Here is a 27,643-nt window from a genome sequence, read left to right as displayed (position 1 = left end):
GCTGGTCCTGATTTTACACAATAGCCGTGGTTGTGGTCGTCGCACAGAAGGATTTCAAGCTGAAACAGACTCGGGAATGGGGACAATCATGACTAGATATGTGCAACGAAGTATGTAGGATTATTATTATTATTATTATTATTATTATTATTATTATTATTATTATTATCCTGTTAATATTGTTGTTATTATTATTACATCTATGCACACGTCTCGTGGGCCTACTTTAATTGTTTTTGTTAATTGTTTTGTTTACTTGGGTGCCTTTTAACTGTAAGTTGTAACAAACTAGCGTTCTGGTTCTGTTGTCATCCGGGTACGTTCAAGGCAAACTACACAGGAAGTACTGCCTTCACGAGCCAACCGAGTGGTGTCAGCGACGCTGTGCTGTCATGTACTTTTAATTATTGGAAACGAATGTTATATGTGGATTTCTCCCTCGCTTTTTCATATCAACACTTGTGCCAACATGTAAACAATTGGCGACTGTCCTCACCGTGACGTGACGCTAAATGTAACTTTGAAAGGTAACCGACTTATTTTGTTTGGCTAGCCAGCTAACGTCACAGTGTTCCTCGTGAATTTATTATATCATTTCTTAACAGTGCACATTCATATTACTTGTTATGTCTTGCATTGTCGAATTGGTTGTCTCCATATTTACAGAGATGGCTTTACGTTATAATTTGGCATCTGATCAGTCGACCACGAAAACTAACCTAGCCGTCCGTTCAATGAAATAGTGCAGACAGATGTAAGAGGAACCACTTTGTGTATGAGTATGCCTTCTTTCACTTCTTGGGGAACAGGAACCATGTTCTCATGATTTGTGACCGCAAAGGAAGGAGCTATTTGACAGTGTACAGCACTAACCTACAACTTCAATGTGCCCTTCAGAGTAGACATTGTATTCTACTTTGGATTAAGTTTTGGATGTTTCCATCACAGTCTCTGCCCTACCTCTCCTGCAGTGTGTCGTCTGGTTACAGGCTCACCAAAACACAAAGAGATGTGGTGGTTTCAGCAGGGTATGTGCATTCTGCCCGTGTCTCTGGTGATATGGACATCTGCCTCTTTTGCATTCGCTTACATCACTGCTGTGCTGCTGGACCATGTAGATCCCTTGGTACCCTATATAAGGTAAGAGGAATGAGTGCAAATGACAACCTTGCTTTGATTGAGAATTGTAGATGTGTTTTTCTCCATTATGGCTCCTATTTCACAAGTGTTTCTTGTACAGAAGACTCGCTTGGGCCCTTTCCGCCATTTGGGACCCAGTTTAGTTGTTCCACTTTCCCCCCCTCTTTGCACAGTCATGATGATATACCATGATATAATCACATGGCTTATTGTCATCATTTCCAAATGTTGGAAGGTCATTGCTTCAGCGATAGGCTATTTGTGATATAATTATAACCGCTAAATGTATTACATTAGGTAGCTAAGGTTGACACAATTGGAATATTTCCACAGCAATTACTGTACCATTTTTATTCCACGTGTTATAATGCAATTCTTTTCATTGTCATACATTTTTGGTTGTGTACTTATGTCTGGATTGTGTGTTTTTGTTTTCCTTCTGTAGTGATACTGGGGCTGAAGCACCGGAGAGATGTGTGTTTGGGATCATGCTCAACATCTCCGCTTTCCTTGGTATGAAAGCCTATTTCCTGTGTCATTTTTACCATAATGTCTGTCCTCATGCTGTTCACTGAGTATTTCAAATGCGGCATCTGAATCATGGAGGGGCGGAAAGATTTATTGATCACAAGCGGAGATGGTGATAAAATTTGGGTTGAGTAAGATAATACAAAAGGATGCCCGTAGAAGAACCTGGTGGGTTTTTAACAAAGGCTTGTTGGTTGGAGTTTTCATTGTGCGGACATCTATTTTCTTTTTCATTCATCAGTATGTTTTCGTACTGTACCTGAATTTTAAACTTGTGAACAAGGTGATCAGCCTTGGGAATATTTAAACAAACCACATGTTAGGTCCTTGAAGCTACTGTATGTCTTGCCATATTACTTAGTCTGTCATTACTCAGTGTCATTTGCATTTAGAGGAGCACACAAATCCCTTTGTCTTCAAAAGATGAAGATCATTTGCTTGTTGATGATGCTCAACGAATATCTAATGAATCTCATTTAAATCTTTCACACTCTCTTGTCATATTATTATCACTCTATAGGTATTGCCACCACATATGTTCGCTACAAACAGGTTCAGGCACTGACAGACGCTGGAGAAACCAAACTCCATCGACTAAACCTGGTGGGAGTCGTTCTCGGCTGGACCAGTTCCCTAGGCATGTGTGTTGTGGGAAATTTTCAGGTAGGGCTTTGTTTGACGTGACTGTGGCTTTGGATTTTCACTTCCACTTCTATTTTCTCTCTCTCTCTCTCTCTCTCTCTCTCTCTCTCTCTCTCTCTCTCTCTCTCTCTCTCTCTCTGTTGAATAGCTCTAAAGCCAACTACTTTCTGCTTTTCCTTTCAACATTATGTAATGTATTATGTTGTCAAGTTAGAGTGTTATGGCCGTCAGTTGCTTAATTACTTGGTAATCATTTCTATTTAGGTATTGCCTCAGTTATAGAAAGCCGTAAAATAGTTTCTAATATAAATGTGTGAATTTCTCTCTCTCTCTCACTCTCTCTGCAGAAAACTACCATCTTCTCAGTCCACGTAGCGGGGGCGATAATGACCTTTGGTGTGGGTGCCCTGTACATCATGGTGCAGACCGGGGTGTCCTACTACATGCAGCCGCACGTCCACGCCAAGGCCATGTTTTGGGCTCGCTTTGGGGTGGGCGCCTGGAGCACAGCCAGTAGCATTAGCAGTATCCTTCCTCCATACTTTACCTTAAAAGTGGAGTATGTACTTTTCTAGTAGTTTACTTCCAGAATTTGTGCTTGCCCGCTCATGTGAATGATCTAGTTCATGAGTGTTTTCCACCACCATCAATTCAAGTATTCACTAAGACTGGGGAAAATGCACTTTTCATTAATAAAATGTTGGATCTTCTCCATGTCCTCCATTTAGAATTTCCAGTGATGGACATCTTAAGCTGCGAAACTTCCTGTACTTTTGTCAGACCAGTAAATATTAGTTTATTACTCAGTAAATATTCATGAAATGACCAAGTTTTGGAATAGGCAGCATAGTTACAATGAGCAGCATAGTTGTAATACCTCCTCTGGTCTCATAACCAAAACGGCACTTCCTGCCAGAGTTCCATGTAACTGTTATGTAGATATCCATCGGTTTCAGTGAAGATGAATGCTGAAGATTGCATTGCAGCAACAAGTCAAGAATGATATAGTCCATTTGACAGTATTTTGAAGAGACCAAAAATGTCTCAGGTAAATCTTAACTATTCTGCAACTGTGCTATTTCCCTTTTTTAATTGACATTAACCGGTTTTTCACTTCCTCTTGTAATGAATGTCTTGGTTATATTGTAATCAGCCTCCCTCTGGTGTTTCCGCACATGTACTGTACATAGTGTCAAGCAGGACTACTGTACATATTTCTATGTAGTTTTAACAGTATTTCTGTAAAGGCTGTGAACTGTTAACTATGCAGCTATGTTCCTTAACCTGCTGCTCCCTTAGTGTTTGTGGCCTCCATGATCATGTACAGCAGTTTGCCAGGGGTTGACCTGTCCAAGAAACTGCACTGGATCCCAGGAGAGACGGTAAGCTTTTAATCAGTTTACAAGCTTACATGGTGCATATGTTCTATGGTGGAGATGAGTTGTTATGTATCTGTCGACTGATATCTGTACAGTATTTGTGGTGTTGTTTTTACAAGGAACACTGCAATTTGATTCCTAACAATGTCATATCAATTGCATGACCTCTGGTGGCCATGAGGATGTTGACACTTAACGACTACACATAAAATAAAAACAAAGGAGATACACACTCCGCTCTTCTAAATTGACAATCCGGTGCAAACAGAGCAGGCAATCAGAGCAGGACTAAATAATAAGTGCAAAGGGAAAATAATCTGGTGCCAGACGGATGTCTATTCGTGTGGCACCAGATTCTTTTCCCTTTGCACTAAACATAAAATAACTTTGCATGATGTTGATCAAAATAATCCTATTGTTATGGAATTATTAGACCGCCGTCTTAAATTTTGCCCACTGCATTCATCTTGCTCACTCATACATTTACAGTTTTGTTTGAAGAGATTGTGTAAGGATTCATACTGTGAGCTGTGGTGGTAATGTTTTGCTTGTTGTGACTGTGATTTCCATGTCAGGGCTACACAGCTCATCTGATCAGCACCATCTCCGAGTGGTCGTTGGCCTTCTCCTTCGTCTGCTTCTTCTTCACCTACATCAGGGACTTCCAGGTAAGATCCTCACTTACCACTAACAGCTGTGTTCATTTAACACTTAAAGATGCACTGTGTAATATTTGACGTAGTTCCAGAATTCATGCTGACCATTCATAAATGTTACCTTTTTCACAAATACTTACCACCAACATCAAATTCTATGTATTCATAAAGACTGAGAAAAGTGCACTTTTCATACATCAAACTTTTCAAAACTGCACTTTTCGTACATGAAAAGGTGGATTTTCTCCATGTCTGCCATTTTGAATTTCCATAAATGGACATTTTAACTGCAAAAGGTACTGTACTTTGGTCATAGTAGTAAGTATTACTATATTATTTAGTAAATATTCATCACATGTGGCAAAACCACATCAAATTAAAGCCTACTTCAAACTACGCAGTGTTGTTGCTCCACCCACAATTTCGTTGACTTCATTGACAATGACAATAAACTCCTTGAATCTTGAATCTTGAATAGGCAGCACAGTTTCAATACCTACTCTGTCCACAATCCTACACAGCGCACCAGTCAGATTCTTAAGAGTGACAATTGACCAATCCCAAGCCCCGCCCATCGCGTCATGCTACTTCGGACAACTTTGGTTACTCTGTTAAGACGTGGCTGCTGTAGGCAATATTCAATGGGCTATGGGGATAAAATAGCCTAACATTTAGTATTGCTTTTGTCAACGACATCAGGACAAAATAATTCTTTAACATGCAAATTGTTCAGACGAAGATATTTAACATGACGTGGTCAAGACCAGAGGTGACACAAATGAAAAGCCAATATTATGACTTAACCCCTTAGCGCAGCACTATGGCTCTCTGTAATGTCATAGCAATGTTGTTATGATGTGGTTAAGCATTTTAAGCAAGACGAATAGGGTCGCCGGCAACCCCTGCTGCATTAAGAGGCTACAACGCCCTATCGGCTAATTAAAACGAGTTTAAATAGGCTATTTCATCCAAGACAAACACAAAACCAGAAAAATCATGCCTTGTTTGAAAGTTTCATATGTCTCACTTGTCACTTCCCTATTGGATTATTCGTTCAGAGACTGACAGCAGTGATCTATCCCAATAAGGTATTTGTGCTCAAATACATCCTAGCAGAGATTGTTTTAATGTTCGTTTTTGATTGGTTTAGGGAACGATAGAAAATGGTAAATCTTAACAAGGTTGGGATATCTGCTGTCACTTTTACGTTTACCCCATACACGCCTTTTCACCGTGATGAATACGCTACACATTTTATATGTATTTATATTTATGTATGTATTTATAAACATTGTAGGCTAGTGTACACCTTATGGAGGCTTAAAATGTCATTGTACTGATTATAATGGCAATAAATGGCTTTTTATTCCTATTTTTTTATTATTTCTATTGAGCCTACTCTGAATATGGGAGTAGCAGTTTGACCGCTCCTCTGGTACAAGTTGTCCGAGGTTGTCTGAGGGTTCTTGCCAGCTGTATTATGACTTGCCAGAAATGGGCGTGGCTTGGGATCAGTCAATTGTCTCTTCTAGAGGGTATTTGGTCCCACTCCAAATTGGTGTTTAAATTAAACAAAGTGTAGATAGAGAAATAACTACATTTTGTTTATGGTTAACCATTCATGTTCAATATAAATATCATCCTAATGATACCACATCATTTAACAACTTGATTTGACGCTGATACTGGAAGACATCTGTTGTTTTACGTGTATATCACAGAGTAAACATACCTTTACACTTCATAAATCAACATTGAGACTTTACTGCGCACTCTTTCTCCCTTTTATTCCTTTAGTTAATGCTTTGCATTGCAGCCAGAATTACCGGTAAGATTAGATTTTTACGAGGCGGACATCCTGGTTTTGCAAAAATACAAATCCTCCCACGTGTTTGCCCCATTCTCTTTCCTGAAGCAGTTGCTTATACAGCAACTAGAGCAACTCTGTGAGAAAATGGTCAGAGAAAAAAAATCACCTGCTTGAGAAGCGACAGAAAATGTGTGTGGCAGTAAAGCTGTTACTTTCACAAGACAAAGTGACCAGTTTACCTCTACATTTACACAACATATCCATCTGCTTAGTTAGCTAACCCATTGAAAATTCTGTTTTATAGAAAATCAACCTGAGGGCAGAGGCAGTGCTTCAAAGCAATCACCTGTACGAGTCTACACGTTATGGCGTCATCGGTCCCCTGAACCCAACAGAAAGCTCACCGCTGCTCGCCGGAAGCATCTAGAAGAGCGAGAGAGAGACAGAGAGAGAGCACAAGCTGCCTCCGTGGTGGTCAGATGGACCAGAAAGCTTATCTATATGCTCCACAGTGGAGTGATCACGTTCAGAAGCTCTGAGGAGATGGGATCTGGCCTCGCTGAAATGAGCTTTGGGTTGTGACTGAATGACACAGTTTTATTTTGCTGTATGAGATTTGGTCTAACAGGGATTACTGGACTGTTTTCTGTTATTATTGAGCCACTTAAATTAATCTCTTTTTTTTACTCTCCTAACTAAGCCAGCCTGGTGTTACAGTCCAAATGTCTTCGCTTCTGCTTAAGTTTAATCATCACTGCCAAATAACACTCAAATTATGTATCTTGAATAATTTCAGAATGTCAGAGGCAAATCTATACGTGTTCAGGTACGAATTAAGTAAATCGTACATCAAAAGTGGGGAACTCGTGCTTTTGCAGTGTTAAAGGGTTTTTTTCTTTTCGACTTAAAATAATTTGAAAGTATGTTACTGCTATTGCCTGCAGGGGGCAGTGAAGTGTCACTGTATTCACAGTTGAGGATACTCCGACTGTTCTCTGTTGAGAGCGATGACTAGTGTTGCAATGTTTACAAAGATCTAGAATGTGATGAGTACCAGACATCTTGATAACAGCATTACGCACAACAAGGAAGACCTCTACAGCAGCATGTTTGAGAAAGAGGTATAAGAGAAGGTGGTTACTGCGAAAATCGCCTCTTGTGATCTCATCACAGACTGCCAGGGGAGTATTCCAAACTGGCTCAGTAGTTATCATGTTAAGTTAACCTTGAGGTTGTGGATAATCATCTAGTAGAAGAGCCCAGACTCTTCTTCTTACCCCCCAGGTTCGTAAATTCCTGAGCCCAAAGCAGGGGTGGGGAACCGTTTTCATTCAAGGGGCCACTTCAAATTTTATAAAGTCCTCCAAAGGCTGTGCTATGAACGCAAACCAGGATTTCCCCCCTGCATTTTAGGCCTAGATACCTTTACAAGAGACTCCACCTTCACTACGTCCCCTGAAAATACAACTTAATTGTATTGCAAATGTAATTTCTCAGATTTCTTTACAACACATATTTCATGTGAAACTGCATACCATTAAAATTATACAAGGGGCCGAATAAGACATAGGTTCCCCACCTCTGGCTTACAGTAACAAACAAGGGCTGTGCTTTTCAGAAAATCTTCTGACAACTGTAAAACAGAAATATTACTTCCCAAGACGGAAGTAGTCTGTATTGTAATCTTGATTAAAAATCTGTGTCTGTCAATGGATGATGTACTATGTGGATTACTGTTCTCACTTTTTGAACATACTGCATTTGATTATCCCTTCAACATGAGCGTTAAAGCAGCTGATATGAAGAAGACAACTGGAACTTACAGTTGTACTCATTTTTTGTAGCTGCCAGATAAATATTTTCCCAAGTGTGGATGCAGAGGCATACACAATGGTACCATTGCTTGTGAATTATGAAAAAGAGTGTATATAGTGACAGGCACGTATTTCAGGGGTTTAACACTTTGTAACTGCACACTGATCAGTCAGACAACACTTTTAATGTAATAAAATAGTTTTTTTGTTGTTGTTGCTTCTTTACATCGGCTCCTCCACGGTCAGCTGCTGATTTCGAGTGTAACCCTTGATCATGTATTCTGTCAGGTCAACAATGTTAACATTTCAGTTACTCTTGCCAGACTGTATGTGGACAACAATAAAAGACACAAATGAATTGCACATTCCCTGCCTGATTTCTCACAATTATTTACAAACTCTTTTGTAATGTTTATGCTATAACAAAACCATAATCATACAGGAATGGCTCCATACAGGATTTGTCATGAATTGCAGAGAAAGAGAAAACATCCAATCACGTTTACAGCATTAGCTTGTGCCCTGCTGGACAGACCATCAATTGTTTTTTCTTCATGTGGAGGTTTTATATGTTTCCTTCATACTTTTAAAAAGCAATCTCTGTTATACTGTACGGCAGGGGTGGGGAACCTTTTTCATTCGAGGGGCCACTTCAAATTCCACCAAGGGCCATAAAAGTCCTCCGAGGGCCGTACTATGAGCACACACCAGGATCTTCCCCCCTGCCCTTTAGGCCTATTATTGAAGGCAGCCACCTTTAAAACAGATCCCACCTTATCTAGATCCCCTGAATATAATTTAATTGTATTGCAAATGTACTTTACAATAGTAAGAGTCCTTTACAAAGTATGTCATATTTCATGTGAAGCTGCATAACATTAAAATTATATCAGGACCCTCGAGCCAGCAAACGGCGCTCGAGACATAGGTTCCCCACCCCTGCTGTACGTACGCGCACAATACACGTGTGTGTGTGTGTGAGTGAGTGTGTGTGTACATGGCCAACAGATCCAATTGCTCACACCAAACAGTTGGCATTTCACAGCATTTCACGGAAGTGCAATAAATATTGGCAAATAAAACATAACCACTCTTCACTTCAACAGTCATAGCCTTTCATGACAGTGGATGAAGACTATTCTAAAAAATATATATATACTGCAATAGAGAACCAAATGATCTTGCAAACCATTCTTGAAGATTTATGACAGTGTATGAATAAAAAAGTGGATTGTCCCTGATTCCTGTCCTCGTAAAGCTACTGCTCTCCAATGAAGCAGTCCCAAACCTTCTGTCACGAGAGGAGTACAATTTCACCTGGTCAAATCATGGGAGTAATGTCTTTTTCCTAAGGGATGCTGAGGCCAAACAGTATCAGCAGTCAAGGTGTTGAAGAGCAAAAGGCTGAAATTCTAAAACATCAGCTGACTTCCAGCATCTCCTATAAACAGATGTATGGTTTTCGCCAGAAAAGACAAAAAAATGATTCCTCCACAGGCGAGCCGACAGGGGGGTGGGGGGTGCAGTTGTCCCGAGACGGGGGACCCACTGACCTAGATATAGGTCAATGATATAGGTCAGTGGGGGGCCCAATTGGGTTGTCAATGCATTGTATGTATTGGGGGCTGGGGCTTTCAGATGACTCGGTCCTAGGCCTGGTCAAAGCTGTCAGCAGCCCTGCCTCCAACAAATCTAGAACGCATACTGAAGTCCCAGTTAAAGTAAGGCTCCAGTGGTCCATTACAGTAATTTACTTTGTGTTTGTGTTGGGCCTTAGAGTCCAACGCGGCCCCAAAGATTCTTCACCTTCTCACTTTTTCTTTTCTCTTCATACTCAGCAACTTTTTTATGAAAGAATCCTGAAAGAGATAAACACAGAAATGACACAGATGAATAACAATATAGAGCATTTTTTATGTGCTGCTGCAACTCATATGTCTTTTTTTTGGGGGGGGGGGTATTTGTGACAGGACAGTTAGAGAGGTGACAGGAGGCAAGTGGGGAGAGAGATGGGGAAGGTTCGGCAAATGACCTCGGACTGGAATCGAACCCGGGTCGCCGGTGTAGAAGTGCAGTGCCCAGCCGATTCAGCCACGGCTGGGCCATAACTCATTTGTTACTGTTGCTCAAGTTTTGTATAGTCTTGAAAGCTCATATACTTTGAGAGGAATGCTGTGCACATGTGTTTAAAAATATAACTGCTAAACATGTCATTTTTATATCCTTTTCAAAAGCAAAAGGAAGCATCTCCTGACCTTCTCGATTTGGATGCTTTTCCACTTCCTGTATGAAGATGTCAAACATTTGCGTCTCCACAAACTGCTTGACAAAATGGCGGTTGGCCTTGTGCTCGGGGGCCTTGCAGAAAGCCTTCTTGTTGAAAACACCTGGCTGGCCCCCGCTGCCTTTATGCTTCACGTGGCTGGCAAAGTGGCCCACCGTGTTCACGAAGAAAGACAGGAAGGCCTCAGAGATAACCCTGTTCAACTCCTCTGCAGCTGAAAAGCAACAACACAGCAGTTACAGTCAGGAGCCTTTCTTGCGAAGCTAGGAGAACATGTTTTCGGGGAAACGCAACCAATCTGATGACAAAATCCCTGTGAATTCCTTCTAACGTCACATTCTTGTCTTGGATGTTGTAAGGCAGCATACTGTTTTAATCAAGAGGCGTGATGGACGCACAACAACAGTTAGACAGCACTGCTATCCCAATGTTATCAGCTCTCACGTAAACAGCACAGTTGTTGCCAAGGCAACTACAAATGTTGTGAAGGCCCAAGTCAGACATAACATAACAAAAAATACTGAATCAGGACGTAAACATCTGTCTTACTTGAGTTTGGCTCTCGGACACTGAGAGCGGTGAGTAAGTCCTCCTTTAACTTCGGTGGAATTATGGAGTCCTCATCCCCTAGCTGTGAGGAGAAAACAAAAAGAAAAAAAGAAGAGAAACTTGGTTTAAAAATGTTGTGGGACCAAGACCAAGGGGAATGTTGTGGGGGCTGTGCTGCTGCCAACATTACTCACTAAGTACGTCAGTGTGGCCTTGAACAACAAAAGCTACTTCTGGAGCCCTCAGGGGGAGAGATCCCTCAGAATTAGGATCATGTGAAAGCAAAAGTAGAACAGAAATAGTGAGTGCCCATGACGTTAAGGGTGTGTGCGAGTGCGTGTGCGTGTGCGTGCGTGTGTGTGTGTGTGTGTATGAACACGTGTGTATGTTGAGGGGTTGTTTGAAGAGAAACAGAAAATGGATGCTTGTCAGCGCTTTCTTTTTTCCTTCTCACACTACATATAAATGCAATCACTGTGGCAGATTGACGACACTCACCCGCATGATGAACTTCTCCTCCGCGCCATCTGATAGGTCGACGATAAACAGCTGTAAAAGTGTACACAAGTGCAAAAGTTTTAAGAAAAATGGCCGACCCTCGCAGTACCCCCCGGCCCCCCCTCCTCCCTGGACCAGGTCCATGTCCTCTAATCCTGTTTGCTTAATGAGTGTCACTGGACATCTGCAAGTCCTCACAGGACCACAAAGCCTTCGAGTCTTCAAGACTGACCATTGAGGATTTCTAAACAAAAAGCACGAGCCAGCACGAAGAAAACGTTTACATTCTTAACGGTTTCCTTGAACTTCGTGTCCAGTTGGGGCTCGACATAAAACAGAGTACAAACACAAAAGCCTACACACACTTCATGGATGGTTTAACTGGTTAGAGGGTGTTCGACAGCGCACGCCACTGCAGGGCTTATGACACCTATAGTATCACTAATGGATCCAAGTGAACAACTGAGTAACTAAATCATCAAAATGGGAGAACCATATATCTTTTTACTTTATGTCAAAGTGCTTATATACTGTATGTGCATATTCTCTGTAATAAATGTGTTACTTTGCGTTTTTATGGTGCAGCAAACTCTCCTGTCTCCAAGGCAAATATCTCCCTGGTGAAGACTAATACTGAAACCTAACCTATATACCAATATGAACTTTCTGTTTCACAGCGTGTAAGCATTTGGCAACACTGATAGTCTACTCACATCGGCATCATCGCTCTGATCCGTGACTAGGTCCAGCATGTTCCGTGTGACACCCAGCAAGTATGGCGTGGGCGCCATGACGACATCGATGAGCACCTTAGGCACGATGGAGATGAAGGTATGTTGCCATGTGAACGGATACAGCAAGGCAGCGACAGCATGGATGACCTGAGACAGCGTGCTGTAGGGGATATACCGAAATGCAATACAGAGAAGAGTGTTGGCTTTAAACGTTTGTGAACATGGTGAAACAGAAAGAAAACGGTTGAGCTTTGTGCAGTTGGCCTCTCCATCATGCCCACGACTGTTTTGCAATGACACTGTCTACACTGAAGACTAATAGCTACCTACCCCACCAACCCAACCCCCAGTGCAAGTCGGACACCATACATGCATCATTGGAGAGACAGGGAGCAAGCCACAGGGGAAAGTAACATACAAACACACACATTAACAGATGAACACTTTCCAGTCCAGGTTGTTACAGTATATTGGATAATATTCTATCTAATCAACATCGCTCCTATTTTTTAAAAGCAATACCAACTATTTTTTTTTGTCTTAGGACACATACTATTCCCTCATAGAGAACTACAGAGAGATGTTCTATTCTTACAGGACAAACATGCTTATTGCCATTATAACAGACGAAGGGCTGCAAGATGAATTAAGAGACTGTTGTTGATCCAATTGATGACCCCCAACTTCTCAGTGTGGCATTTAAGTTGGTCCTTTAAGAGTATTCAATGTGTAAAAGTGTACCTCAATTTTCCAATGTGTTTCATTTCTTTTAATACTTTTATAGGTTATTACGCCTTCATTACTCAGACAGAACCGTGAGAGAGACAGGAAATGAGTGGTAGAGAGAGATGGGGAAGAATCGGGAAACAACCTTGGGCCGGAATTGAACCCGGGTCTTCTGCATAATAACAAAAGGTGCACCAGAAGGTGCTTGTGTCCTTCTACTGCTGCTCAGTGGAGAGCATATCGACATACTGTATTGTCTTTGTGTTTGGTTCCCAGGCTGCCCTGTGGCGCAGAGGAAAGTGCTCCAGCAGGTCATAAAGGCATCAGAGAACATCAGTGGCTGCCTTTACAGTACTCGCTGTCTCAATTATATCCTTATTCCTTAGCAGAGGTGTCAATTCCTGGTCCAGAAAGTAAAAACCCTGCCACAGTTTCCTTCCAACACAGGTGACTCTAATAAGCAGCTGGTCTTGAGTGTTCAATTATCAGGTGATTCGGAGATGGTTGGATCCAATTTGTGGCAGGGTTTTTACTTTCTGAACCCGGGATTGACACCTCTGTTCCTTAGAGACACATCACACCCAGGCCACAACCAGTTTGAACTGCTGCCATCTGGTAGTGGATACAGATCTATGAAAACCAGGACAAATAGACTGAAGAACAGTTTTTATCCAGCGGCCATTACTGCACTTAGACCTAAGAATAGTTTTCATATCAACTTTTTGAAATATACTATACCATATACCATATACCATATATATACCATTTTTTGCCTCAGTCAACAAGGAATGCTATATTTTGTTGTTACAATGACAATGACAGGCCCTACCGTGGCTAATATGGTAGGGCACTCGTCTACTACACAGCCGACCCGGGTTCGATTCCAGGCCCAGGTCCTTTGCCGGCCCTTCCCCGACCCTCTCCCCCAACTCACTTCCTGTCTCTACTTTTTTTGAGAAAAAAACAATACTTGAAAAAAAAAACAATGACAATGGAAAATAAAAGATGTTATATTCTATTCATCTCCCGTCCCCTACGTTTCTAAATTAAAAGAATACCTGAGTTCATCAGCGATGAAGATGATACGCCGTTCCAGCACTGTAGCAGCAAACACCAAAAGCACCTCCTCATCGCTAAGGTAACGGAAGAGTGTTCTGAAGTCCACATGCTCCAGCCACGAGTCTACTGGTCTCGTCAGACTGATGATCTGGGAAGAACAGGGGAAAAAACGTAGTCAAAGATTCAAGGATTGTTTATTTGTCACATACTGTACATACAGACACTTTGTATAAAACATAGTGAAATTAGTTAAATCAGGACTAATTGTGGGGGAGAAGGGGCTATGGTGCAGTGTGTTAAGCCCCCCACTCAGGTTCATGGGTCATGGGTAAGAGGTTAGGGAGTCAGACTTGTAGCCCAAAGCTTGCCGGTTCGACTACCGACCTACCAGGTGGGGGGAGTAATTAACCAGTGCTCTCCCCCATCCTCTTTCATGACTGAGGTACCCTGAGCATGGTATTGTCTCGCCACACTGCTCCCTTTTGGGCACCATAAGGGGCTGCCCCCTTGCACGGGATTTGTAATTTCCCAGTTGGGCTTTCACTTTCACTTCACTTTCAGGTTCGAGTCCGGCCTGGGTCATTACCCAGCCCTACCCCGTCTCACTCTCCTGCTGATTTGCTGTCTCCTCTCACACTGTCCTGTCATAATAAAAGCCCAAACAGCCCCCAGAATACTTACAAAAAATGGGACGACCATAATATGTTAATAATACATATTATGTAGACAAGACGTGTAGCAATGGGTTTAATTTGCAAACCTTCCCCTCATTGAGAAGGTGGTCAGTGTTTGACTCATAGACCTCCCTAAAAGGTCATATAATATGGTGATTCAATATTGCAGAGAGCATGTGGTTCAAATACATCACTAACTAAAGTACAATATGCTTTTGTATTTTCAGTTTATCTCTTTTCTAAATTGCACAGCACATCTACTATAAACAATGTTTAATTTTTTCAAATGATTCCCTTCAAGGGAGGAGACAAACACTGCATGCAACATTCTTCAGAGATCAGCAAAATTACAAAATGAAAATGTTCTTTGAGTCACTAGAAATCTTTTTCATTCTGACATTGAGTTGCGCAAATCTGAAGGACTAGATTACATTGGTCGAAAGAACTCCATCTTCTGAACTCTAACATAATGAGTAGTCTACTAACAATAACACTTTAGGTCATTTGTGATGAAATACATTGACAATTAAATAGTCAACAAGGAAATTGTCAAGTTGCATATGAGAACGCCACTGACCACTTGGTGAGATCCATGTCTTTGTAAACATCAATTTAATGCATTATACCAATTACTTTTTTTCATTTGTCCAGTGAACCTTTACAGCCAATGCAGAGGTGGGGATGCATGTGTCCAAATTTCAATCTCACTGTAAACATTGTATTTCGTCATAAATTATCTAGTTACCTGATCACCCAGAAGGGGTTAGGCCAAGTATTGCAATTTCCCTATCTGTCTGTCTGTCTGTCTGTCTGTCTGTCTGTCTGTCTGTCTGTCTGTCTGTCTGTCTGTCTGTCTGTCTGTCCGGCACCAGTGTTTTGGGTCACCTGAGGGTGGTGCCAAACACACATCATATGCATCAGGCACTGGCAAGGGGGCCAGGCAGCCATCTCTGATCGCTCTTGTTCGATCTGTTATAGAGGGTTTACAGTATAGCAAACCCTTACTTTAAATAAATCCAGGATTGTACTTTAGTCTCAGTAGGTCTACCTCGTTGCCAATCGATGGGCCCTATTCACTCCTTGCTGACAACACTATATGATAACATTGAAATGAAAATGCCAAAAGTCTTAAATAATGGATTAAGACTTGTTAATTACAATTTTGGTGAGAGGCACTGTGTGAAGGGGTTAGCCCGGTTAGTTCATCATCTCAGCAGGCCTACCTCAGTGCCAGACTCGGGAATGAAGCTCTTGATCTTGACCGTGTGGCCGGGGGCAGGGATGGACGCCTCCCTCAGGCTCTGCATGAAGGGGTAGATCATGGCCATCGACTTCTGCCGGCGCTTTTCCACCTCGTCGAATATCTGCCAGGAAAAGAGGAAAGGGAAAACACACCTCTCACCTTTAGCCCTCTGGCATTCCGGCCCTCTTAAAGAGCTTCTCGACAAAACAATAGAGGAATTAATGGCTTCAGTGCTGCTACTGTTAAAGTCTTGTGATCAGCTGGCGTTGGGCAGACTGCCAAGTTTGGGGAAATAAAATGGCAGAGGTGTGGTGTGGCATGCCTGAGCTTTTCTTCTCAGCACAACCAGTTATGCAGGGTTTGGCCATGACAGCCGAGCACTGTATAAATTAAAATGCTTCATGTCCAGCAACTGTGTTGAGGCACAGACCTGGGTTAGTTGTTAATTGGTTGATTGGGACAGAGGGGGAATCCCAGTTCCTTTAAAGTTTAATACAGTTAGTCACCTCAATAGAGCTGAGGTATTCTACTCACACATTTGAAGACATGACTCACACTTAACACCCACAAGATGTGGGTCTTTGTGTGTTCTATACAGTCATTGTTAAAGGTTAAGTTCTTAGTTTTACGCTTATTCATTCAGTAATATTACTAGAGAGGGGGGGGTGAGAGAGAGTTCTCTAGTTGACTTTGACATGACAAGCAATCAAACATCCTTATAACCTTTATATTCCAATAAAATGACAATAACTCATAAGACAAGAGAATAAGTTAACTGTGGCATGACTCGACTGAGAGCTGTGAGGCAATCAGAGGCCAATGACTTTTAATAGTACCCTAACCTGCAAATTGTCCTACCAAGCACATTACAATGCGCTTAATCCATTTGCGCAGAGTCTGTTATAACTGTACTGCCACCAAAATTGTAATGACTTAATCAGTCTTAATCTGTTGCTTAAGGCTCTCTGTAATGGCATGGCAATGTTGTTATGAAGTAGTTGAGTCTTTTCAGCAATGAGTGAACGGGCTCGCCGGCAGGCCCATCTGTGCAAAGAGGCTATGTATTTATTTCACATATAGGGAATGCCTCTTGAAATGTGACATCTCATTTTCAATAGGGTCCTCTTAAATCTGGGCAGTACAGACAATACAAGATATGAGGAGCACAGCATCTCAACACACATTCACACACTCATTCAATCCACAGCCTCCTCGTCCCCCCATCTCTACAACCCCTTTAGCAATGTATTTTGGTGTTAGTTTTTGTGCAAATGGGACAGGCATACACTACAGGCAGAAGAGTAGATACTTAGAATAGACATAAAAGCAAAATGAATAGACATAAGAGCAAAAGGCAAAAGGATACTTTAAGCAACATCGGCAGAGCACCGTCACACTCACCTTGGAGAAGAGGCCGAAGCAGGCCAGTCTGCTGATGATGCAGTAGGCTTCTGGGGCCCGAGCACCTTTCCCAGACGGCTAATGCAAAACACATAAACACAAGACACACAGCCACAGCCTCAGTTTAGTCAACTACTTCAGCGATAGATGATGTTAGCCAGATAATAAATAGCCTATTGTAAAGCAGTGACTGTGCATTCACCCAAATTTAAGGTGTAATACGTAAAATGTTTTGGCTTCATCTGCATCCATGAATGGATGTTACCTACTTATTGAGTAACGTATGTACACTGTATAATAATTCATAACTCTCTGCCCACTCACTTCCTGTCACTACCTTCACTATCCTGTCAAATAAAGGCAATAACCCCCCCCCCCCCAAAAAATAAAATAAATAAATATATAAAATGTACACAGTATATATATATATATATATGAAGAGTTCAGGGGCAAAACCCCCTAAGTGCCTTTTCAGAAAATAATCTTAATTCATTTTTATTTAATAAAAAGCTATCAAAATTGCATATTTTTTATTTTATTTATGCAATATAACTATTTATATGTATTATCAAGTCCATGAATGTAAACTAAACCAACAACGGGGTTCTATAAAAATATAGAAGTGCAGGTCTCCAGAAATGGAGTTAGGGGGTTTTGCATCTGAACTCTTCATATATATATATATATATATATATATATATATATATATATATATATATATATATATATATATATATATATATATATATATATATATATATATACACATGTCACAAAATAGTAACTTATGTCTATGCATTTTCTTGAAGTCTGTCAGTCAATAACAATAATTCTCTTTTTAAACTATACTAACTTCAATTTTTGGAATTAGGGTGATGGAGTGGCCATCACTAGAGTTGTGGGTGCACTCGGACTGTCACACCAACGAACCTGGCTCTTTGATGTAGCGGTCAGAGCCCCAGTATAGTAAGTACCCCAGAAGGTTCATGTATTGGCAATATGGTACCCCAGAATGGATAACCCTAGTGCGAGGGACCCCAGCATAGAATGTGTGGTGTGCGGTGGGTGGTGAAGGACACCAAGAGGGCACTCGTTTGCTATGCGTCAGACCCGTGTGAAGCAGGTCTGCTCTCCAAAGGGGAAGGCAGTGTGATGGAGTGGCCATCACAAGGGTTGCGGGTGCGCTCTGACTGTCATACCAAAGGTGTAGTGGTCAGAGCCCCAGTATAGTACCCCTAAAGGTCCAGGTTTAAGTCCCAGCGGGGCAACTCTACTCCCCTTCGCTACATAGGGGTTGTGTTGTGACAATGGTTCAGTAAACTGTTACAAACAATTAAGTGGAATTTTAACAAAATACCCTTCAAGGGCTTTGGAAGGTGAGGGGATTTCCCACACAAAGTGCTGTCTTCGTTTTCACTTCAACTGATGTGTTTTTACAGTGCATGACTCCGGCGGGAAGGAAGCACTTTATTCTTCAGTATGTTCCTGTGCCCTAATTTCCCTGACATGGCTGTAATATGGATGATGTCCAACACATACACAAGGTTCCTTTCACTTTCGCTTCCCATAAAAGACTCAGAAGGGACCGTTTCTTTACAATGACTTATTCCTTAAAGAATGTCTGGAGAGAGCTGTTACCAGTAGCCTTCTGCAGTAGCCATTCCGCCTGCTGCCATCAATTTCAGTCAGAACGAAAGAGAAGGTTTCACTACAAACATGATAAAGAAAGATAAAAAGGGAAGGATGTCAGAATATATACGTTGAGCCAAAATAAACACACAATTCCCACAAGAGTAAAAGCAGATAATGGTGAAGCTGAGCTTTGTCTTTGACACTTTCTGTTGTTGTATGATCTCCAACAACAAACAGATTCTAGACAAAAAAAAACCATAACGGCACACAATGAATGCATTGTGAGTCAAATTGAATTACATTAAACTAAATTGTTTTGCGCAGTTGCCTATTTAGTTCATTTAGGCGCCCTATGGCTACACAATGACTTAGTTAGCTCAACAGTAATGGTCATGGGAGTGCCTCCATCATAGTGGTAAATACAGAGTAGCCCACAATCATTATGTCAGGTAATTTCACACTTTAGAGGGATGAGCACAGGGGTGTTGTGTAATTACTGTATGTCCTACCAGAGAGCTTCTCAGCCAGCTTAGAGAGCTATGCTGATACAAGAGAAAAGAGCTATAATCACTGCACTCACTTGTGTTGGAAAGAAAAACAGTCAAAGTGAAAGTAGGCTTTGGTTGGTTGTTTTCCATCCACCTTCAATGGGCTGCATCTCTGCAGCATGTGGGCCATATGGGTGCTGTGTGGTTTCGAGTTTCCACATGTGAAATGCTACTGCACTACATTGTTCACAGACAAAAATGTGCATAGCAAACAAGCAATATGTGTTGCTGCACTCTGTGCACACTTTAAACTGTGGGGGTGCATCAAATGGCTGTGCGCTTGTCGAATCATGCCGCATAAATACATTGTTCACTTGAAAGTGTATGCTTTAAACAATCAAGAAATGCTGCATTCTTTGCACGCTTTACACTGTGGGGGGTGCATCAGAAAAGTCGCCCTCCATGAGAAAGATTTATACAAAAGGAGAAAATCCTTCAAATATATTTTATTGACCATTGCAAAAAATGAAACTTCATACAATTTGACTCTCATGAATGCTAACTACTTAACTATTATTTTACTTTAAGTTTGATGTAGAGCACTTAGTGCCAGAGAAAGATGTGGAATCTTTCTTCTTTATGTATACATACATAAATTACGGCCACACTTAAGAACATAACAAAGATTATCGTTTTATCTTTGAAGCTGCGGTGTGAATGTGTGTGTGTGTGTGTGTGCGTGTGTGTGTGTGTGTGTGTGTGTGTGTGTGTGTGTGTGTGTGTGTGTGTGTGTGTGTGTGTGTGTGTGTGTGTGTGTGTGTGTTACATGTGTTTTGTCATTTCATTAATTTGTTGGTATTCAGAGACAGTGTGTATTCTAATAATAACCTACTGTACATTTAGGGCTGCCTTCAGATTTTTCCCTTGTCTTAAGGGTGTGGCGACTGGAAATAGGTTGAGAAGTGCTGCACTAAAGGGTGATGTGCTGTTTGTGCTGTATCTCTACAACTTGGCATTGGATTATAGGTGGGTTTTATGTGTGTGCTATGTGTGCATGCGTGTGTGCTTGTGTGTGTGTGTACCTTGTGTACTCAGTCAACGGGGCCCAGTTGACCCCTTCAGGAAAGCAGAAGAGAGGAATAGCCTTCAGGGATTTCTCCTCATCCTCTCTCTGGGACTGGCCCATTGCATCACGCTGACAATACACATTAAGAACAGATGTTAAGATTCTTCTCTCATGGTTTTGTTCATACACAAACATTACCCAAATGGTTTACACAGCTTAGCAAAACATCAGAATGAGCAGCATGCGGGATAAATGTACATTGTGATTCACCTTTGCAGGGTTCAACTGCTGTTGATTTCATAAACCAAGTCATAATCAGATACTGATCATAAAACATGACATCATAGATGGCATTGGTTTCATTTGAAAGCAGGTAAACTTCTGTTAATGTTTTACAGGCAATGACCAAGGAAGATGTTGAATGAAGCGTTTCCGTTGAGTCATACATACAGGTAGTAGGTTAAAAGAGGTCAGTCAATGACCTCTCCTTCATTCAGGATGCTGTAAGGTTGTCTGAAGGTCCTCTTTCAGGACTAAAATTATGCTACGTGAGCGTGCTCCCTAACCTACACTGAAAAATGTGGATGGTTCCTCAAGGAAGAACCCTCAGCTAGTTCGGACCCAAAGGTTCTCTGAAGAACCTGACAGTTCTTGGAAGGTCCTTCACAGTGGCAATCAGATAATTCCTCAAAGAACCTTCAGAGGATCTTCGTTTTGCCATTGTGGAGGAACCCCTGAAGTAGTGTTTCTCAAAGGGGATGGTACAGTCCCCCAGGGGGCATTGGGAAGCATTGAGAAAGATACAGCTGACTGGGGATGGTGCTTATTGCCAATGGGGTCATTAGGCCATTTCATTTTTCAATACTAAGGGGGGCGTTGGCAGAGGTCAAGGGGGCATTATGATGAGGTTCAGGGGGTGTTTGTTCTAAAAAGGGTTGAGAAACACTGCCTTTAAGGTTTCTGAAGCACCTCTTAGAAGACCTTGGGATTCTTCCAAGCCCCCATTGGTTCCGGTTTGTCACAGAACCGTTGTGGGTTGTTCGACAGTTGAAACTCAGGGGTTCCATGAGGAATCTTTAATTTTCACAGTGCAATTCTAACCTTGGGGAACTGATAGGTGATCTGAGGCTCGTAGCCCTCCTGGTCGCGTCTCTTCTTGAGGCTGACTACCACCAGGTACTCAAAGAAGAACTGCCCACTGGCACTACTCTGATCCTGGAGCCGTGAGGAGCCTGGAGACTGGTGGCCCGTCTTTGGACTGGAAGGTTCTCTCTCTCCTCCTGGACAAAAACAACAAAACAAAGATGTCCGTTTACCATAACTCAATGTCCTCCTTCAACAAAGACAAGAACTAATGGATAAATGGACTGGGGTGAATTAGCGTTCAAGACTATTTAGGTTACACCATCCGTTTGTTGTAGCTCTCTAAGTGGTTGTGGAGATGTTCTGTTACTATTTTGACTCATTTCAAGAGCTGGCCCGTGGATGAGTCATCTGTATAATCTCGAGCCTTTTTCGCAATGTCACCGTCCCAGAGTTTATTACACTACAAATAGTAAACCGTCTGTCTCTTTTCTACTGACCACTGACGGTCTGATGTCAACCCCAAATAATTCAACTTAGAACATGAAACATGGCCATCATCAGAGAGCAGCAGAGAGACACGTATAACATATTTACTACCTTTTTTCTTCCACCTTCCTACCCTACATTTATACCAAGCAAAATGAAATGTGCTCTTGGTGATGGAAACGTGTAATGGTGTGACCATCACTAGGGTTGAGGATGCGCTCTTACTGTCCATATATAATTCCATGTGAAGGACCCCCGAGATAGGGGACCCTGGTGTGACAGACCTGAGTGATGGGTGAAGCATATAGCATAACAGAATGTCTATTACCCTGGCTGGGATAAGTATAGCAGCTGCATGAGGGACAACCTTGAGTGTGTGAAGCACAAGGGAAGGTAGTGTAATGGAGTGGACATCACTGGGATTGTGGGTGCGCTCTGACTTTCAGGCCAACAAGCCTGGCTCTTTGGTGTAGCGGTCATAGCCCCAGATTGTTACCACAGACAGGGGGTTCAAATTCAGGTAGGGCAACTTGTCTCCCCTTTGCTACAGAAAGCTATGGTGTGAAAGAGATGGTATGAGAAAGAACTGGGTTCTGATTGCCCAAACCACATCTAGAGGAAGTACGAGAAAGCCTACCCTGTGTCTACACTGAATAGAAATGAAAATGCAAACATGTCTTCAGACCGCACAAAGCAGCGATAGGAGTGTTTGCTCAACTGTTTTTAAAAGGCATTTGAAGTATCAAAAGTAAAAGTATAAGTGACTAATGTTGCCACAGGTCAGCTGGTATCACTTTATTTTAATGGGTCACTATTACACTGTACATCATCAGGTGCATTGTAACAAAAAAAAATCCAACTCCCATTGTCATTGTGACACAGCACCCCACAGCACACAAGTGTTCACTGCACAATGTGTGTAACAGTAACAGTGTTATAGTAACAGTGTAACAGTGTTGTGTAACAACTACTATGTAAATATAATGTTGTGTCTTGTGGACATCACAAATATACTTCTAATTGAACTTCTGACATCTCTGCATTGTAATGTCAGGTGTAAATAGGATCACAGACTTAGCCACTTTAGACTGTGACAGAAGAGCAAGACTAGAAAAAGGCTGAAGATGATGTATTTAAAGCTTTACAGCTCGTGGAAAGTACACAGCAGCTTGCCTAAGACTAGGTCTTGCCAAGTATTAAACGATTTCCTGATGGGCCTTCCCAGTGATCAAAAACTCCGGCGATGATCTGCCTGACCGCTGTTTTGCAACTCACCTCAGATAGAGCTCACACAAAGGCCAGAGTGATGTCTGTGCCATTTGTCTGTGTCGTTTGTTTCCTCAAAGAAAAGAAGTGCATGCACACACACAGAGAGAGAGAGAGAGAGAGAGAGAGAGAGAGAGAGAGAGAGAGAGAGAGAGAGAGAGAGACAGAGACAGAGACAGAGACAGAGACACACACATACCCAGATAGACACCCATACACAGACAGACAGGCGGACACACACGCATGCGCACACGCACACGCACACGCACGCGCACACACACACACACACACACACACACACACACACACACACACACACACACACACACGCACACACACGCACACACACACACACACACACACACACACACACACACACACACACACACACGCACACACACGGGAAGTGCCAATCAACAATGCCGGCCTTCATGGGTAGTGGTGAAGGCTCTCATCTACATTACTTGCCTGTCTAAATGAGGAAACTCAAATCGCAGATTTGTATATACCCTCAATGTGCCTCCTGGATCAAAACGGATCCCATCCCACACAGAGATCAGATCTGCATGTTCAGCCCATGGCAGGGGTTTACAGGCGTACGGCTCACTGACTGCTTGTACCTTCACCATTTGCATGACAATTGAGAGAGAATACTGTACAGAACTCTCACACTGCTGGCTTCTGAATGCCTGAGGGCATGAACCAGTCACTTCCTGCACGACAGATGCAAATTTCTGCACTGTTCCTCGGCTTAGTAGATACCAGCACCATACACGTGACGCGACTATCAAAACATTATTACAGTTGCATGTCGCAATTGCCATGTGTGATTTAACAGATTAGTGACTGTGGATTTGACAGAATTAGCCTTGTGGAGCCTCTGACCAAGACTACAGTAAACTATACAAAACAACAATGTAAAAATGATTATCTGTGTCCTTCCGGCTGCCACAGGTGAAACCTTACTCAAAAGCCACATGTGTCACACATCACTGTCAGAATTCAGAGTCATCAGCCTACTTCAGTATTGTCAATGATCTTGTCAGTGATCTATACATAGAATCACTGACAATACTGAAGTAGGCTAATGACTCTGAATGTTTTGCCATAGAATATTTACATTCAGACTTCTAAGATCTTGAATTCATCCTCAAAATAGCCAGACAATGCAGATAATAGAACGACTCCATCCTTTTCAAAAACATCTCCCGTGTCAGCATGTTTTTTTTGTTGTTTTTTTTGCTTTACAAAATATGACTGATATATTTGATGTGTTCAGAGTTATGTTTACAGAATTATTGTGATGTTACAGCATTGCAATGCCATTTAAAAAAAAAAAACTGTGTGCGATAACTGAACACAATTTTGGCAGATGGAGGATAGAGCTGTAGTTTCGGAGGGAGCACTTACGGTCTCTGTGAAGTTTGGCATTGATATTGGAGAAGACATTGCTCAGTCTCTTCAGAGTTCCACTGTCCCGCTCATCGTTCTCCCTGGACATGGTGCTGCCTTGTGTGAGAACTGTGGAGTGGGGAAGACCATTAATCAGTAGGCTTCCTTAAGAGAAAAACAGGGAGTGATATGAGTTGCTTTCATTTTCATGACCAGCCAACCAACCAACCAACCAACCAACCAACAACACATCTCCATCACTAATCCATAAAACTTTACATTTATGATGGGTTAATGGTTTTCCTCTCTGAGGTAGGTGTGGAAAATCAAACGGCTCTGTGAGAACATGCTAATGATCAGGGCACAAAAGACAGTGACATGTAGGCTACCGTGGTTGTCTTCTGTGTTCTGTGGCTTGAGTTCAGCAACACACAAAAGAAAAGCGCTCTATGGGTATAACTATAACCACAATATTTTGGGTTGAGGCACTGAGCCTGCGCTACCGGCTTGGTAACTTTTGCTTGTCGAAATCAGGTCGCTCCCCTGGAGAGCACGCATAACTTTAGTTGGAAAGAATGAAAGTAGTATTGGCTCAGATGATGAATGCCGTCTAACCATAAAAGCACTATCAGCCATGGATGTTTCTAATGTTTAGTCTACCATAATTCCTAAGTGTTCCATTGATACGCGTCAATTAACTGCAGTCAGTTCCATGCATATTTCTGATTAAATGCCTGATGAAATCAAACGTTTGTATAATGTCGTCTATTCTGTCAAATAGCTTAGGTTATTGCAGACACAGACTATGGGGCAAGAAACGAAAAGATAAACTTACCGTTTTGGGGCGACTCTGTGTCCGCCTATCGGTCCTTTTTTTTTTTTTTTTTACAGTTTAGAGGGCAACTCGCTCATACTTTATCAAGGCACATGTTGAGCCATTGCGTATAGTCGCCGTCAGGTTATGGTGACAGTCCAGGTGAGTACAGGAAGATTCTGAAAGTCCTCTGTCATCCAAGATACCACTTCAGTTGCATAGCGCAAAACTGTGGCGACAACCCTGTGCGTTTTCTCTGGCAATTGCTAACCTGTCTTCCGTTTTTCCACGTTTCGTTGCCTGTTTGTCTATAATACGCGCATTGTTTGCGTACAGCCTGACAGACGTGTCTAGGTTACTGTCTGTTTTTTTCTACTTGAAACATATTCTAGGGGCTGTACCACTCATCAGGTGGATTCTGGGAGGTGCGGTATAACGCTTGCGTGACAGCCCTCTCCGCGTTGCGCATTGGCTGCTCGCCAAGCGATAACATTATCAATTGCATTTCCTAAATTGTTAATCCTGAAATGTGCCATACTCTGTCAAAAGCCTTTATGATGACAGGAGGTCTGTTGTGGGCATATTTTCTCCTTCATATATGCCTTTTTAAATGTTTTACTCTGTGTGGCATGAAAGCCATCTGTCCAAATAAATGGGCATGTTCATTCATCAGACCAAAGTTGCTTTAGGCAACATGTTCGCTCCATTTAGGGGAAATTTCATTATGACTTTTGGCTATTTACTGATTTGTCAGGAGGGGAGAGTAGTGTGTGGGGGATCAGCACTATGTGTTCCCACAGCTCACTGTTCTCACATTTCCCCACATTTTTCCACAATAAAACTCTCCCTTATTTTCCCACAAAAGTGAAAGTGAAAGCCCATTGTCATTGTGACACAGCATTCCAAAGCACATAAGTGAACACTGCATACAACAAAATTGCATTTATGCCTCACCTGTGCAAGGGGACCACCGTCAATGGCACCCCAAGGGAGCATTGCGGCGGGACGGTACCATGGGTACCTCAGTCATGGAGGAGGGTGGGTAGAGCACTGGTTGATTACTCCCCCCACCAACCTGGCGGGTCGGGAGTCGAGTATCATGTTCACATTTTTCTGACATAATGGTAAATGTATAAACTGCAAACCAATGGTTTGTGTTTATTTACAGTGCTTAATTCAAGTGAGATGACACTGTAGGACACTGATGCCACTGTTACTAAAAGGTGATCATACACCAGACAACTTTTTGAGCAACATTTCTGTGCAACCAGATAAGATTTTGTTTGGACTGTTTAATGCGTTTGGTTCGGACACCAACACTTTTGGTTTGGACACTCAGCAGTAGACAACTTTTCATGATCATTTCACCAGGAAAATTGGGAGCCAATCATGTTGTTGCCCGACAACATTCCTCAAAAGGTTGCCCTGTGTATCATTACATTAATGCTAATCTAAATGGACAGTGTGCACCATGACCTGCTACCAATGATAGGTACAATGGTGCCATCTCCAGCCCTCACTAACCCAGCCATACAGTATATCACGAAAGTGAGTAGGCCTACACTCCTCACAGTTTTTGCAGATTTGTCAGTATATCTTTGGAAAGCATTACAGAAATGTCACTTTGACACAATGATTAGTGACCTTTTAACATCATATTTAACTGCTTAAATGTCTTGTTCACTCAGAAAAAAACAAAATACAACCATTAATGTTTGAACATGTACAAAAGTGAGTACACCCCAGATTAAAATCCGGTAGAGAAGGGGCTGTGTTGGCTCGAATCGCCTCGAAATGAAAAGGGATTAAAAGGGAGGTCATCAGTGTGCGTTTCAACCTTTCTTTGCATTGAACTTTTACATTTTGAGTGTGCACCTTTTTTAATAGATTGGTGTGGTCATGATCTGCTTCAGTAGTCACAGTGCATGTTGACATGCATGTTTCTTTTGGGTGTATTTCAGATTGCCAATGTTGACAGCATCCATGGATCCCCAAACCTTGCCAGTCCCACTACCATGCTTGGCTATGGGGCACCTAAGTCACGCCCTCTACTTCCTGGTTCATGGGGCAGGGGAAGTCAAAAAATAATTACTGGGCTTGAAATGAGGGTTTTTTTTTACACCAATCCAAACCTTGGACCTCCATCTATGCACCACAAATCCAAAAATTACTAATTTTCAAGCCCAGTAATCATTTTTTGACTCCCTCTGCCCCATGAACCAGGAAGTAGAGGGCGTGACTTAGGTGCCCCATTGAGAGGATACACCTTTTTTTGT

At 42.0% G+C, this 27,643-nt stretch overlaps 2 protein-coding genes across 6 annotated transcripts; one reads left to right on the top strand and one right to left on the bottom strand.

Moving 5' to 3' along the window:
- The first annotated feature begins 13 nt into the window (after window positions 1–13).
- On the top strand, window positions 14–8,332 carry dram2b (DNA-damage regulated autophagy modulator 2b). Of its 4 annotated transcripts, none has more exons than XM_063215962.1 (8): window positions 14–110; window positions 972–1,140; window positions 1,586–1,653; window positions 2,189–2,331; window positions 2,658–2,835; window positions 3,610–3,692; window positions 4,265–4,357; window positions 6,460–8,332. In XM_063215962.1, exons 1-8 carry the CDS (start codon window positions 77–79, stop codon window positions 6,580–6,582), a joined length of 891 nt encoding a protein of 296 aa, XP_063072032.1. In that variant the 5' UTR covers window positions 14–76; the 3' UTR covers window positions 6,583–8,332. The 4 variants fall into 4 exon arrangements, with proteins under 4 accessions (XP_063072032.1, XP_063072035.1, XP_063072033.1 ...); XM_063215965.1 differs by lacking the exon at window positions 14–110 and adding an exon at window positions 312–527 and having other exon boundaries at window positions 990–1,140; XM_063215963.1 differs by lacking the exon at window positions 14–110 and adding an exon at window positions 312–527.
- Window positions 8,333–8,428: 96 nt separating this feature from the next.
- On the bottom strand, window positions 8,429–25,726 carry dennd2db (DENN/MADD domain containing 2Db). 2 transcript variants are annotated; one of them, XM_063215961.1, is made up of 13 exons: window positions 25,389–25,726; window positions 24,572–24,718; window positions 21,425–21,603; window positions 20,340–20,452; window positions 18,776–18,845; window positions 17,138–17,215; window positions 15,717–15,857; window positions 13,819–13,967; window positions 12,014–12,194; window positions 11,301–11,351; window positions 10,803–10,884; window positions 10,225–10,467; window positions 8,429–9,828 (listed from the first exon to the last, which is right to left on the bottom strand). In XM_063215961.1, exons 2-13 carry the CDS (start codon window positions 24,660–24,662, stop codon window positions 9,743–9,745), a joined length of 1,464 nt encoding a protein of 487 aa, XP_063072031.1. In that variant the 5' UTR covers window positions 24,663–24,718; window positions 25,389–25,726; the 3' UTR covers window positions 8,429–9,742. The 2 variants fall into 2 exon arrangements, with proteins under 2 accessions (XP_063072031.1, XP_063072030.1); XM_063215960.1 differs by having other exon boundaries at window positions 24,572–24,682.
- Between the last annotated feature and the right edge of the window lie 1,917 nt (window positions 25,727–27,643).

This window comes from Engraulis encrasicolus, chromosome 14, assembly GCF_034702125.1.
Source record: "Engraulis encrasicolus isolate BLACKSEA-1 chromosome 14, IST_EnEncr_1.0, whole genome shotgun sequence".
Taxonomy (NCBI): domain Eukaryota; kingdom Metazoa; phylum Chordata; class Actinopteri; order Clupeiformes; family Engraulidae; genus Engraulis; species Engraulis encrasicolus.
Note: the sequence above shows the minus strand (reverse complement) of the source record. Positions and strands in the feature narration are given on the sequence as shown.